General features: G+C 40.0%; 1 protein-coding gene across 2 annotated transcripts in view; it reads right to left on the bottom strand.

The window, feature by feature from the left end:
* The window catches only part of YEATS2 (YEATS domain containing 2), a 104,979-nt gene that overhangs the window by 39,413 nt on the left and 50,164 nt on the right, over positions 1-15,402 (bottom strand). The window contains exons 10-15 of one of the 2 annotated variants that reach the window (XM_021674494.2): positions 13,228-13,408; positions 11,246-11,485; positions 9,226-9,387; positions 6,922-7,025; positions 4,919-5,026; positions 4,209-4,391 (exon numbers count right to left, since the gene is read on the bottom strand). In XM_021674494.2, coding sequence (XP_021530169.1) covers positions 4,209-4,391; positions 4,919-5,026; positions 6,922-7,025; positions 9,226-9,387; positions 11,246-11,485; positions 13,228-13,408 — 978 coding nt within the window. Of the gene's footprint in view, positions 1-4,208; positions 4,392-4,918; positions 5,027-6,921; positions 7,026-9,225; positions 9,388-11,245; positions 11,489-13,227; positions 13,409-15,402 lie in introns of both variants that reach the window. The other variant, XM_021674493.2, reaches the window with a different exon arrangement.

Here is a 15,402-nt window from a genome sequence, read left to right as displayed (position 1 = left end):
TTAGTAGCTAGGTAAGTTATTTAACCTCTCTGAGTTTTAGCATCAGCTTCCTCATCTATGAAATATGGATAACATTTACACCCAAAATCATGAAGCAATGTGAGAATGAGTTTATAGGATGCCTATCTAACATGATAGCTGTTGCTGCTCATCACACCACGTCAACCAAAAAAGAATAATCCGTAAGGGGACGTGGAGACCAGCAAAGAACAGTCAAAAGACAGACAGACATTTGTGGCTGTCTTCTGCATCTGGCCAAGGCAGAGACCTTGATCTTAACCTCTGGATTCAGCAAGTGAAACTGAAATTAATTTTGAGTGAAATTACACAATACAAGGATCTGCCTGCTGCTTTAAAATATTCCAGGAAGAGAAATTAAGATGAGTAAAATGCTGGTAATTGTTGAAACTGGGTAACAGGCATGTGGGATTCATCACACTATTCTCTACTTTTCTGTATGTTTAAGAAAGGAGAGAAGGAAAGAAGAAACAAGAATAAAAGAACCACTTTTAAAAAGCAAGTTAACCTAGAACAAAGACAAGAAATTCCCCCAGCTCTCCTGGTTTGGCTGAAAACCCCCTTATTACACACATCTCCATCTCTGTTCTAACTTCATTCTGCAGGGCACCTGTAGAGTTTCTGTGGCCACAGAGCAGGGTAAGGCCATCCTCTTAGTGATGTGGAAATACAGAAACTCTTCTTACTGATCAAGAACTTTTCTGTATATTTATGAAAGAAGAAAAAAAACCTTCTTGGCTGGGCATGGTGGCTCACGCTTGTAATCCTAGCACTTTGGGAAGCCAAGGTGGGCGGATCATGAGGTCAGGAGTCTGAGACCAGCCAACATGATGAAATCCCATCTCTACTAAAATACAAAAAATTAGCTAGGCATCGTGGCAGGTGCCTGTAATCCCAGCCACTTGGGAGGCTGAGGCAGGAGAACAGCTTGAACCCCAGAGGCCAAGGTTGGAGTGAGCCGAGATCACGCCACTGCACTTCAGCCTGGGTGACAGTGAGAGACTCTATCTCAAAAAAAAAAAAAAAAAAAAAAAAAAACCACCACCATTAGCTGGGCATGGTGGCACAGGCCTGTGGTCCTAGCTACTCAGGAGGCTGAGGTAAGAATATGGCTTGGGCCCAGGAGGCGGAAGTTGCTGTGAGTTGAGAGTGCACCATTGCACTCCAGCCTGGGCAACAGAGCTACACAGTCTCAAAACAAACAAAAAACCCTGGTATCCCAAGTCAGCCACAGGAGGGCAGTCTTTACTAGCAGAGCTTATCTACCATGTGCATACCGCCAGGGAGATGCCTGCCACTACCTCCCTACCCTTCCTTCTGGAAAACAGGAGAATGAAAGTCTGTATTCCATTGGGAAAAACTCTGCAGCTGATTATGGACTGCTTTAAGAAGAGGTAAGAGCCCTTAAGTAAGACAGTATTAGCCCAAATTAGTTTATTTTTTTAAAACAACACACTGTCCAGGCTCATGCTTGTAACCGCAACACTTTGGGAGGCTGAGGCAGGCAGATTGCTTGAGCCCAGGAGTTTGAGACCAGCCTGGGCAACATAGTGAAAACCAGTCTTCACAAAATACGGGAGGGAAAAAAAAAAACCTAGCTGGGTGTGATGGCATCACCTGTAGTCCTGGGAGGCTGAGGCGGGATTGGTGGAGCCCAGGGAGGCTGAGACTGCGTTATGATCATAAAACAAAACAAAAACAAAAACGCACAACAGCAACAACCACCAAAAAAAATAACATATTTCAGCCTAGAACCTGAACTCATCCCTACCAACTCTTCTCATTCTCTTCCCATTCAATAGTTCTGTCTATTGCTAATTTCCATCTAGCTTAAGAAAGCAGACACACATTGTTTTGTATTTGTTATACACTTAACTTCAATTCATGCTTTGATTAAATGTTATTTCTGCCTCCCTGTTTCCTACACATACCTTTGGCAAGTCAGAATTTACCTCAGCAAACTGAAGGGGAAGAGTCTGTATCTGAGATTTTCCCCTCCAGGCATTAAAAAATACAGCTGTTTACAAGTTAATTACTCAGCGAAAACCATTACCATGGTACTTAGGCATGGGATACACATGATAGTCACATTAGTTACTATTTACTGAACACCTGCTCTGTGCTAGGTAGGTCCTTCATATACGATCTCTAATTCTTCTACAACCCTCAAAGACCAGGGCTCAGAGAGATTAAGCAACCCGCACAGGCTACGCCAGTAACGAGTGGCTGAGATCTGAGATTTCCAACAAGCTCTAATGGCAAAGCTCATGCTCCTTTACTTTAACACATCGCTTCCTCCTTACATGGAACCACTTAATCTTCAGTTGTCCCTTTTCGTGTCAAAGGCAGCACCTCTTCCTACTTTCAGGAAAAAGATCAGCTGTGCTTCTGTTGTGCCTAAGTTGTATGGAGGGTAAACGGTGCCATTTTTTGCCACCCTCCTGTTTCCTGGCATACCCTTCTTTTTTTTTTTTTTTGGTGAGAGTCTTGCTCTGTCACCTAGGCTGGAGTACAGTGGTGCGATTTCAGTTCACTGCAACCTTGACCTCACAGGTTCAACCAATCTCCTGCCTCAGCCTCCTACAGGCACACACCACCATGCCCAGCTAATTTTTGTATTTTTAGTAGAGACAGGGTTTCACCACGTTGGCCAGGCTGGTGTCAAACTCCTGACCTGAGGTGATTCGCCCATCTCTGCCTCCCAGAGTGCTGGGATTACAGGCATGAATCACAGCGCTCAGCCATTTTTTTTTTTTTGAGATGGTCTCCCTCTGTCACCCAAGCTGGAGTGCAGTGGCAAAATCTTGGCTCACTGCAACCTCTGCCTCCTGGGTTCAAGTGATTCTCCTGCCTCAGCCTCCCAAGCACCTGGGATTACAGTTACACTCAGCTAATTATTATTATTATTATTTGTATTTTTAGTAAAGACAAGGTTCCACCATGTTGGACAGGCTAGTCTCAAACTCCTGACCCAACGTGATCTGCCTGCCTCAGCTTCCCAAAGTGTTGGGTGACTCACACGTGTGAGCCACCATGCCCAGTCCATATAATATTCTTAACAGCTTTAGAGTATACCTGCCAAAAGGTGAGACAATTTAACCCTGATATTCTAAAAGCATACTGAGTTTAGAGACAATAACTTACCACTTTCCATTAGTTCTGGAATGGGGAGCAGAGTTAGCAGGCCTCAGTTTAAACACTCTGTCATTTATTAGCTGTAATGCTACCAAGGAAGCCGTTTAACCTGTGACACAGTTTCCTCATTTGTAAAACAGGGGTGAAAATCCCATCCTCCAGGGTTGTGTGTGGATTATAATGGCATACAAAAGCACTCAATACTAATTCCACAGTCATCTACCACATTCATGATGTTTCAGTCAATGACAGACTGCATATACAACAGTGGTCCCATAAGATTAAAACACTGTATTTTTACAGTACCTTTTCTATGTTTAGGTATGTTGAGATCCACAAATACTTACTGTTTGTTGTATTACAACTTCCTATAGTATTCAATAGTAACATGCCAAAGAGGTTTACAGCCTAGGAGCAATAGGCTATACCATGCAGCCCAGGGGTGTAGTTAGCTATTCTATCTAGATTTAAGTACACTGTGATGTTGACACAACAAAATCACCTAATGACACATTTCTCAGAATGCACCATCATAAGGTGATGCCATGGCTGTATTTCTAATTGATTTAGGAAAACATGGCTCTATGTGGTATTTTAAAATTCTCTCAGTACATTAATTCTCCCATACCTTCAAATTATAAAACAAGTGAACTCTACAAAAAGCTAAGAATCATTAAATAGATAACAGCCCGGACATCAGAGGTATAAACTACAGCATTCTCCTATCAGAAATAAACAAGTCAACAGCAGATCCCTTTGAGATATGAATCAAGTAGAAAGCTGTGCCCATGAGTCAGCTGCCTTCACTGCCAGAGATAGCAGCATCCCCCTGCCTCTTGGACCATTCCTGGACCCTCTGCAATACGTAACCCTGCTCTTGTCAACGATTATCACAGGAGCAGAAGAGTTTCACACCAATTGACTTGCTTTTCCAACTGGGCTTTCACCCACAGGTTTTTATAAGATCAGCAACCCTGTTACCCTCAATCTTTTCAGCCCTTGTCAATTATTTAGGCAAACAACATCATTTACATGTTAACTTTCCTGACACAAACCTTGGAGGGCTGAACCTTTGTTGACTGGGCAATCCCTTCTCCAGTAGTTATGACCTGTTTTTGAGGGGACACAGCTATCATGTGGCCCCCTTTCACAGTCACATACTGCGGGAGTGGTGACTGGCTGGCAGCTCCTGTTGCAGGCACGTGAGGGGCTTCACCAGGTTCCTGTTTGATGATCACCTTGCAACAAACATGATAATGACACTGAATAAACATCCATAAACATTCCATTTTTTAAAAGCTGCTAATATCTGAATCTTTTCTGTTTGCAGGGATTAATGAATTAATGAAACTTGATCTGTAAAGAATGACTCCACCAGAAGGGGAACTATACTGCCTAAATACAGTCCATAACAGCTATTAAAGGGACCAAAAGTACGATCTGGACTTGATCCTGTGCTCCTGTAATAACATAGTCACTTGTTTTAGAGACTGTGCCACATGACAGCAGAGAGAAACACACACACACACACACACACACACACACACACACACACACACACACACTGCTTGTGCTCCATGAATTCCCATCTTGCTGGGACTCCCAAGGCTGCACTAATGACATCATTAAATACACGGAAGCACATCTCAGAATGAGAAGTTGAGAGTTACTAAAAAGTAACACATTGTAGGGAAAGTGTCAATCAACTCCAACACGCCACAGAAAGTATTATGACTTGTGGGATAATGCCCTAATACATACTCACTTTTGTGAAAGCTCCAAGTCCTCCTGTTATAGGTTTGGGGCTTTGAACCTTAGGGTGACTCCCAATTGGACAAAGAGGTGGCATAGATGCAAACAAAGAATCCTCCTGCTGTGTGTGTAAAAATATATAGTTTACAATTAGCATAAATGGGTGAGTTCAGATAATCTAGTCACTTACAATTAATACAGACCTGTGACATTCTCTAGCAACATAAAGAAACAAAAGACGAAAAAACCTAAAACTCCTTGGGGTCTTCCAAGCCTCTACACCTGCATTTTAATATTGTTTTAGAAACCAAATACAAAGAAAAGCTGTAACTTGGTAAGAATCTACTCATCTGTGTACTGTTGTATGCTGGAAAGACTTCTAACCTACCATCCCTAATATTTGGTTGACTTCACTGGTTGTCCCGATAGTTGGTAAACCATTAAAGGACAGGGACTGTATTTAGTTTATTTTATATCCCTGGAGCCTAGGTACTAAATCAATAAAGAAACAGGCAGCTGCAATGTTTCACTATATACTCTCTCTTAATAGTACCCACAACTTGATATATAAAATTTACTCAATGAACACCTAGAATACAAAGGAAAAATTTTCAATACAAACTTAAAAAACAAAAAGAATGTGAATAATTGGCATAGGCAAAGACAACAAAACTCAACATTCAATACTTCTGTAGTTTGTCTTTAATTCTCAATACAAAATACAAATCTCAGAGGCAAACTGTCAAAATTCAGTTACAGCATCAAGAAACAAAGAACATTTCTTGACTGTATAGTAAAATGATCACCAACAAACAATAAAAATTAAACCAGCAGAGTTACAACTTTCAAGATTATTATAATTCAGACATTCATATGAAGTGCTAACACACTGCACAGAATTTAGAGAACAACCTCTCCTTGGACCAGGAGATTATTCAATATCGTCATTAGTATCTAAATAAAAGAAATGCTGTGTTAGGCACCAGTCATTTGACTGGAACAGGTCAGATGATATTTAGAGTTTTAAATTCCGAAGGACTGCTTACCCAGAAAAAGGGGAGCAGGGGAGAGACTCTGGAGGTAAGCATTATTTTCAAATAACTAAAAGGTTAGCACATGGAAAAGGAAAATACTGATGCTCCCTGGTGTAGGATAGGGTTACATCTGGATAAACCCATCATAAGGTGAAAACATCACAGGCCAGAAGTCCATTTTTGACTTCCCACATTTTCACCATATGGTGGATTTATCTAGATGTAACCCCACTGTAAGTGGAGGGCTCACTAAATGCACATTGCTTTTGCACCAGGGTAAAGTCGAAAAATCTTAAGTTGGACCACTGTAAGTTGGGAGCCATTTGTATATTTACTTCTTGGTGGTGCATATACGGAAAAGATAAGAACGTGTTGTCAGATTAATATTTTTATTTTTATTTATTTATTTATTTTATGGGTAAAGGAGCCGAAGTTTAATAGGCAAAAAGGAGAGAGGAGAGCAGCTCTCTGTTGTGAGAGAAAGAGATGTCCGAAAGGGAAGAGGTGAGATGAATATTTTTATAAGGAAATATCTTTAACAAACTATCCAAATAAATAAGTAAATAAATAATCTTATCAGTAAGTTTTCAAATTGATACTGGGTGACTATTTGACACAAGTGTTGTGAAGCATTTTTGACACTATGAAGAGATCCAAGTGAGGTAATAAAGTCTGGAGTAGATGATCTTCTAGATGCTTAACAGCTTGAAGATTCTACTACATGAAATTTGTATCATCAACAGACACATTCTTGCTAAGGCCGAACATACTTTGTTCAGAAACCAGCAAAGTGGCTGGGTGCAACTCATGCCTGTAATCCCAGGACCCTGGTAGGCAACGTGGGAGGATCTCTTGAGGCCAGGAGTTCAATATAGCCTGTCTCATACAGGGGGAGACCCCATCTCTATTTTAAAAAAATTGTTTTTAAAAAATGAAAACAAAAAGAAGCTAGCAAAGTGTAATAATATAGTAAGAGTGTTACCTTGACAGCAGATGTTACAAAACTACTTCCATGAATTTTAGGAACAGGGGAACTTGTTCCTTGGGAGACCTGAGAAGCCGTGGAGATCTTGTTTGTAGGACTTCCTGATAAGCAAGGCACAATTAAAATATAAACAAGGTAAAATTTACAAAATGTAATTTTAAAGAATTTCCACCATCCTCCCCTCTTTCCCACTATTTATTTTTCATTTTTTAAGGGTTGAAAACTTACTTTTAAGGCTAAAACTAGTATGGAAAAAAACCCTTAAGGACCCATCCCTGTGAAGCTGATCTCATGCTCAACCTGAAGAAGGATAAGCTGGTAAGGATATGCAGAAGAATAAGTAAGTGTATCTTGTATATTCTAATCCTTATGCCATAAAAGACACTCTATCGTGATATTGATTGTTTAACAAATGTGCCAGAATATGCATTCTGCTAGCTCCTTCAAAGTAGTTTCACCAGGAAGTTATACCTATTCCAAATGCTGCCAACATTAAACATTTTTTTCCTTTTCTGAGATGACGTCTCCCTCTGTCGCCCAGGCTGGAGTGCAGTGGCACGATCTCAGCTCACTGCAACCTCCACCTACCAGGTTCAAGTGATTCTCCCACCTCAGCCTCCCCAGTAGCTGGGGCTTCAGGTACACACGACCACGCACAGCTAAATTTTTTTTTGAGACAGAGTTTTGCTCTGTCGCCCAAGCTGGAGTGCAGTGGTACGATCTCAGCTCACTGCAACCTCTGCCTCCCGGGTTTAAGCGATTCTTCTGCCTCAGCCTCCCAAATAGCTGGGACTACAGGCACGCACCACCACACTGGGCTAATTTTTGTATTTTTAGTAGAGACGGGGTTTCACCATATTGGCTAGGATGGTCTCAAACTCCTGACCTTGTGATCTGCCTGCCTCGGCCTCCCAAAGTGCTGAGATTACAGGCGTGAGCCACTGCGCCCAGCCAACATTAAACATTTTAGACTCCATTTGTACAACTGCCTTTAGAGCCTGAAAAAATTTAGTCATGTTATATATAGACAACAAGTCAAGACCCAAATAGTATTTAATCATCTAGTCCATTTACCAGCCTTGCCTCCAGAGACTTCTGGCTGATTCCTAAAACGAAATGTCATGAAATAACACCTATTTGGAATCCCTAAGTATGTTTGAAAGGTTACTGAGTAAGCCCTGAACATAGTAATTTTTAAGGGCACTCCACAATTATAGTCATTATTAAAGTTTAGCCTTTCCAAAAAAAACTGCTTGGAAAAGTCCAACATACATTCGTATGTTAATTACAATAGGTTAAACAACAAAAAAAAATCAGGCTCATCTTATAATTAACACTTTTATTTCATTTATCTTCTATTTCTCTTAATTAGAAGTGAAAGCTACAGGGAAGTTTATAGTTAGGAGTGTGTGATTAAACACAGGTTGAATGGGGGTGGGCACAGTGGCTCCCATCTATAATCTCAGCACTTTGGGAGGTTGAGGTGGGTGGATCACCTGAGGTCAGGAGTTGAGACCAGCCTGGCCAAATGGTGAAACCCCATCTCTGGTAAAAATAAAAAAAATTAGCCAGGTGTGGTGGCATATGCCTGTAATTCCAGCCACATGGGAGGCTGAGGCAGGAGAACTGCTTGAACCCGGGAGGCAGAAGTTGCAGTGAGCCGAGATCATGCCACTGCACTCCAGCTTGGGTGAAACAGCAAGACTCTGTCTCAAAAAATAAATTAATAAATTAATAATAAATAAATACAAGTTAAATGAAGGGAATAAATAAAATAATGTTAGGGAAAGCATTCGAACAAACCTAAAAAGCATGATATAGTTGCATGGGATTATAGTGACAAACATGGTGAACCCAAGGATGACTTCTTCCTATGAGTTCTCTTTAAAACTGCAGGTTTGAATTTCCCCTCCCACAGCAGAATGGGTCTTCCCTGAAGAAAAGTAAATATCAATTTTTTATTTCACTGGGGAGAAATGTATGTGGTCCACAAAGTTAGCAAAAGCTTCATTTGGAAGAGGTAGTAAGTCTTCCAAATGAAAACAAAATCAACTATTCTTTTAAGGAAATTAATTATGGCTTATTTTGAATTTTTAGAAATTAAAAGAAAACTCAAGTAAATTCTAAAAAATGAAACTTTTACAGAGTAAACCTCCCCTAAGAGGAACAGTGCTGGCTTTACTTTTATGTATTCCCTGTTCTCGCACTCTCCAGTTACATGGCTACTAAGTCATGATAGGACTCTGTTTTTAATAAAAGATCAAACCTTTTGGATTGTACAAATATTGATCTGATACACACCTGTACCTGGAGTGGTGGCTCCAATAACCTGACCAGGCTGCTTGTCCATGATAACATAAGGATTACTAATAACAGAGCCGGCAGCGCCTTGCTTCACATGGACTGGAGTGGAAGTCGGGGTTCGAGGCAATGGTGATGGGCTTGGAGTTGATATTGGGGAACCTTATTAATTAAAGAGAGGGAATAGAAATAAAATATACATATTCAACTCATGCAAGAAGATGTCCAGGACAAGGAAGGTCAGTGCCACTGGAACAAATTGGGAAAATAAAATGGAACTACATGTTTCCAGTACTGAGCAGCAACAGAGGTATAAGGGAGGCAGAAGACGTATGTTTCACACTCTGCATCCTTATCCATGGACCAACAGCATCAGCACTGTTGAGGAAATTGTTAAGAAACAGACTTTATGGTCCCATCCTTGACCTACTGAACATAAATCTGAACTTTAACTAGATCTCCTGGTATGTACATTAAAGTTCAAAAAGCAGTACTTTACACAGCAGTGGGAAACTGCTGAACCTTTTTTTTTTTTTTAAACTCCTGAATCTTGATACAATAAACCTTTTAACACCAAAGGCAGGCTGTTATATAGTACTGGTTACACGTGAAGACACTAAATTTAGGGAGAAATTTAGTAAGTAAATAGCTAGATTTAAGAACCTGGTGTCTTGTTTTGCAATTTATTTTGAATAGGAAAATATGAAATTTACCTACCCAGAGCAAAAGTCTCTGTCAATACTATGTTGCAGTCATAATCCAGAAAGATTCGTGTTCCCGTAAAATATTCTCAAAAGTTACTGACAGTTAAACATTCTCTACTGTCTTTTATTGATCAAACTTGTCATCCATGAATTTCTCTAAACTTCAAACCAATTTATATGTTCGGCCTATTCCATCTCTGAAGTAGCAAGTTCCAAAATTTTTCTACCTGGTAGGAAAAACTGCCTACCAACGGCTGGGCACAGTGGCTCACGTCTGTATTCTCAGCACTTTGGGAGGCCGAGGTGGGTGAAGCCCCTGAAATCAGGAGTTCAAGACCAGACTGGCCAACATGGTGAAACCCCATCTCTACAAAAAATACAAAAATTAGCCACGAGTGGTGGTAGTCCCAGCTACTTGAGAGGCTGAGGCAGAAGAATCGCTTGAACTCTGGAGGCAAAGGTTGCAGTGAGCCGAGATCGCACCATTGCACTCTAGCCTGGGTGACATCAGTGAAACTTGGTCTCAAGAAAAAAAAAAATTGTCTACCAATTATTTATCTCTCATCAGTTTCAAAGATTCGGATCATAATTTTGCTTAGCTGTCTACTTATAAAACCAAACATTCCTTTTCCCCTACTTTCATTTAAGATTGTACGGAAGTCCTCATACTTCCTCAATATTTTCAATTGCCTTTTAACAAACATATTTTGTTCTGAGGTGGAACAGCCAAAACCATAAAGTATATATTCCTACTAAATTTTACTTAGCATAATGTGAAACTGTCACAAGGCAAAGGACAATCCATCCTTAGTGAAAAAGATGACTCAGAACTACCTACTGACAATAGAAATGAACAATTTTCTAGTGTGGTTAGAGAGAGAATAAAGCATTTCAATTCCCAACCAGTTCCAACCCTAAAAGCTTAACTCCATGCCAAAGGCCTCTAAATTTTTTCTATTAGTAGTCACTGTAGCTTCCATATATCTAATTCCCAAACACGATTCCGACACCTTAGTTTCAGCCATATAACCCAGCAAACATTTTACCTGTGCTGATTCCAGGAGACAAAAATTTAACCATTTGAGTTTCATGTACTGCCTCCATTCAAAAATAATTTCTCTATGAATGAACTTTGTTTTTGCCTTGTGACAGCTTTGGCAATCAACAGTGATAAACTTCCCTTGTTACACAAACACTGCTTAGAAGAACTTAAGAGAAAAAAAGCCACAGTATTTTGAGTATTTTGTTTTGTTGTTCCAATAATTTTAACATCCAGTCAACTCCACATATACCATACCTGCAACACATCTGCATACCTGAGACAATCTTGCAGCTCATGGTGATGGGCTGGAAGGACTTTCCAGGTGACTCAGGATTAGGAACCTGACTTTGTGGCACAATTTTGCAGCTTGATGCTATTGGCTGGAAAGCTGAATTGCCATGAGAACAAAAGGTAACTTTCTGGGATGTTGTCATTTTGGTGGGTGTTCTTTCCAATGAAGACGGCAAAGAATAAAACGAAGTGTGTCGTTCAGCTTCAGTGCTAGCTGGGAATCCTGCTTGAGATGAAACAGACAAATGGCAAGTCATCATCAATCGCTTTGAAATAACAAAACCTTACCATTGTGGGAAAGAAGAAAAATGCCTTATTTCAACACCCATTTTAAAACATGTACTGGTAGCAAAATAAATACAATCCATCATCCCTCCATACTTCTTTTTGGTGAAAAATGTATATGCTTAGAATCACATTTAAAGTGCTTTTTAAAAGAAACTTGCAAACATATTAACTATAAACCATAACATATAACATAAAAAGAACACAAGTTATGTTATGTTCCTCCGTTTTTTAACATATAAACTGAAAAACAGTTTACAGAAGAAAAAAAATCTCAGAAAGCATTCCCTTAATCTAATGATACCCTATCTTATTTACTTACTTAGAGACATTGTTTTGCTCTTCTTGCCCAGGCTAGAGTGCAGTGGTGCAATCTCAGCTCACTGTGCAACCTCCTCCTCCCGGGTTCAAGCTATTCTCGTGCCTCTCAGCCTATCGAGTAGCTGGGATTACAGGCGTGCACCACCACACCTGGCTACATTTTCTATTTTTAGTATTCATGGGATTTCGTCATGTTGGCCAGGTCGCTCTGCAACTCCTGACCTCAGGTGATCCGCCCATCTAGGCCTCCCAAAGTGCTGGGATTACAGGCGTGAGCCACTGTTGCCGGCCCCTCTCCTATCTTATTAAATGCCCACAGAGAAGATGCAACTGAAATCTAAAGAGAAATAAAGTTGCGATTTTATAAAAGAACTAAAATACTAAAATCACATTAAAATATAGGCTTAGAAATAAAACATTCAATTTTATATCTTTTATGCTTATATATGTGAACATTTAAATATGTATTTATACACTTATATATTTGTTAAATTTAAAAATTGCATGGCCAAAATACATTGTTGGTGAAGAATCTTTTACTTTAAGATCAGATAATTAATATTCAAGTTTCTTGCTCACACAATCAGAAGCTGAACTATAAAGTTGTCCTGTAATACATTAGAAGGAACCATTATAATCATCAAGTGATAAAATTATCTAATGTTCTAGGCCAGGTGCAGTGACTCATGCCTGTAATCCCAGCACTTTGGGAGGCCGAGGCAGGTAGATCACCTGAGCTCAGGAGTTCAAGATGCGCCTGACCAACATCGTGAAAACCCGTCTCTACTAAAAATACAAAAATTAGCCAGGTGTGGTGGTGGGCGCCTGTAATCCCATCTCTACTAAAAATACAAAAATTGGCTAATGCCCATTTTGGCCTTAGCCCACCTGTATCCAGGTGAATAATATATATATATATATATATATATATATATATATATATAAATAAAGTAGCCGGGCGAGGTGGTGGGTGCCTGTAATCCCAGCTACTAGGGAGGCTGAGGAGGGAGAATTACTTGAACCAGGGAGGTGGAGGTTACAGTGAGGTGAGACTGCGCCACTGCACTCCAGCCTGGGCAACAGAGTGAGACTCCCGTCTCAAAAACAAACAAACAAACAACAACAAAAAGAAAATTAATGTTTTTAGTGATTTTTACATTTTATAAAATGTCAGTAGAACTTCATGGAGAAATATTTTTGACAGGAGTGGAGATGTGGCTTTCATAACAGAGCTGTGCAGTAGAGACAGCATGTCTACTTATGGCAAAGTTATTTTCCATATACTATAGGTCTCCGAAAGCAGCAAATGGGAAAGGAATGCCTCACAACAACTCTATGTAAGGAAAAATGCTGAATTACCTTTCTCCACGGAGGTATCGGGTATTGGCTCATGTGCCTGCTTTATTGGTGAAGAAGCTTTCACTGGGGCTGGAATGGTCAAAGGCAAAGATGGAGGTGCATCAGAGATGTCAGACTCCGAGGACTGAGGATATACATAGTCTTCTCCGAGAGAATGGCGATGGAGTTCAACATCCACTACCTAGACAATTGGGCAACAATCGGGCTCATGAGTCCATCATCAATGTCACAGAAAGCTCAAGTCCTGTCCAAGAATGTGATCTCAGGGATGTGAGGGGTAATTTCTAACCACACTTCAAAGGCAATTTCAATCTGAAGAACTAAAGTATTTATCCTAGAAGGTCATCTAATCTGTCTTAACAGATACATACCTCAGCAAAAATCTAATCTGGCTTGGCATGCAAATCTCAGTAAAATGAATCACAAAACTGGGGCATTTTCATTATGCTGTTCCTACTCCTTAGAACACTATTCCTCCAAATCTTTGCATGGCTGCCTTTCTCAGCAGTAGGTCTCAATGAAGCACCAACTTCTCAGAGAGACTGTCCCTAACCACCCAAGCATAAGCATCACCTTCTCAGAGAGACGATCCCTAACCACCCAAGCATAAGCATCACCTTCTCAGAGAGATGATCCCTAACCACCCAAGCATAAGCATCACCTTCTCAGAGAGACTGTCCCTAACCACCCAAGGATAAGCAACTTCCTTACCCCCCGGCTACTGAATTAATTTTTTTTGCTTTTGTGTTTACTCTCTGCCCTCCCCATTTTCAATGCCACTAAGAATATGACTCTTTGAGGGAAGAAGCTACCTTGTTCACTTCTGTATTCTCAGCACCTGGTTCAGTGCTCAGTAAGCACCTTCTGATATAACACAGCAGATTTCTCTAGACGGAGTAAGATTTAATTGGCAAACTCTGATTAAACAGCAATTGCTGACATTATATCACGAATACAAAAAATGGGGAAGAAGGTAAACAATAAAGTTGGAGGTCCCAGACTCCTGATTTCAAAATTTATTACAAAGCTATAGTAATCAAAATAGTATGCTGCTGGCATAAAAACAGACATATAGAGCAATGGAATAAAAAAAGACATACAGAGCAGTGGAATAGATTAAATCCTTACATACATGGTCAGATGATCTTTGACAAGGGTTCCAAGACCATTCAGTGGGGGAAAAGACAGTATTTTCAGCAAATGGTGCTAAGAAGAAAACTGGATATTCACATGCAAAATAATGCACCTGAAACCTTACTTTACACTACGTATCAAAATGAACTCAGAATGGATCAAAGACCAAAGCATAAAAGCTAAAATAAAACTCTTAGAAGAAAATACAAGGGGAAAAGCTTCATGACACTGAATTTGGTAATGGTTTCTTGGATATGACACCAAAAGCACAGGCAACAAAAGAAAAAACAGACGAATGGGACTATATCAAACTTAAAACTTCTGTGCATCAAAGGACACAACACAGTGAAAAGGCAAAAATATATCGTGGAATGGACATAAATACTTGCAATTCATCTATCTGGTAAGGGGTTACTATCCAGAATATATGAATAACTCCCGTGACTCCGCAACTACAAAAACCAAACCACCTAATTAAAAAATGTCTTTGAATAGACATTTCTCCAAAGAAGATAAACACATGGCCAAGAAGCACAGGAAGGGATCCTCAGTATCACTAATGATTACAGAAACACAGGTCAAAACCATAAGATATCACAACACAACCATGAGAATGACTACTATAAATTAAAAACAAAAGAAAGTTAACAAATGCCGGTGACGATGCAGAGAAGCTGGAACGCCAGTGCACTGTTGGTGGGAGTGTAAAATGGTACAGCTGCCATGAAAAATACAGCAGTGACCTAAAAATGCAATGACCATATCATCTAGCCCATTCCATTTCTGGGTATATACTCAAAAGAACTGAAAACAAAGATTTTAATAGACACCTGTACACCCACGTTCATAGCAGCACTATTAACAAATAGCCAAAAGGTGATAGCAACTCAAGCATCCATCAGCAGATGAACAGATAAATAAAATGTGGTACATACATACAATGCAATACTATTCAGCCTAAAAAAGGAAGAGGGGCTGGGCACAGTGGCTCATGCCTATAATCCCAACACTTTGGGAGGCCAAGGCAGGAGGATGGCTTGA

This window comes from Aotus nancymaae, unplaced genomic scaffold (assembly GCF_030222135.1).
Source record: "Aotus nancymaae isolate 86718 unplaced genomic scaffold, 86718_ANA_hifiasm-v0.15.2.pri h1tg000067l, whole genome shotgun sequence".
Taxonomy (NCBI): Eukaryota; Metazoa; Chordata; class Mammalia; order Primates; family Aotidae; genus Aotus; species Aotus nancymaae.
This window is presented reverse-complemented; position numbering and strand designations above follow the sequence as displayed.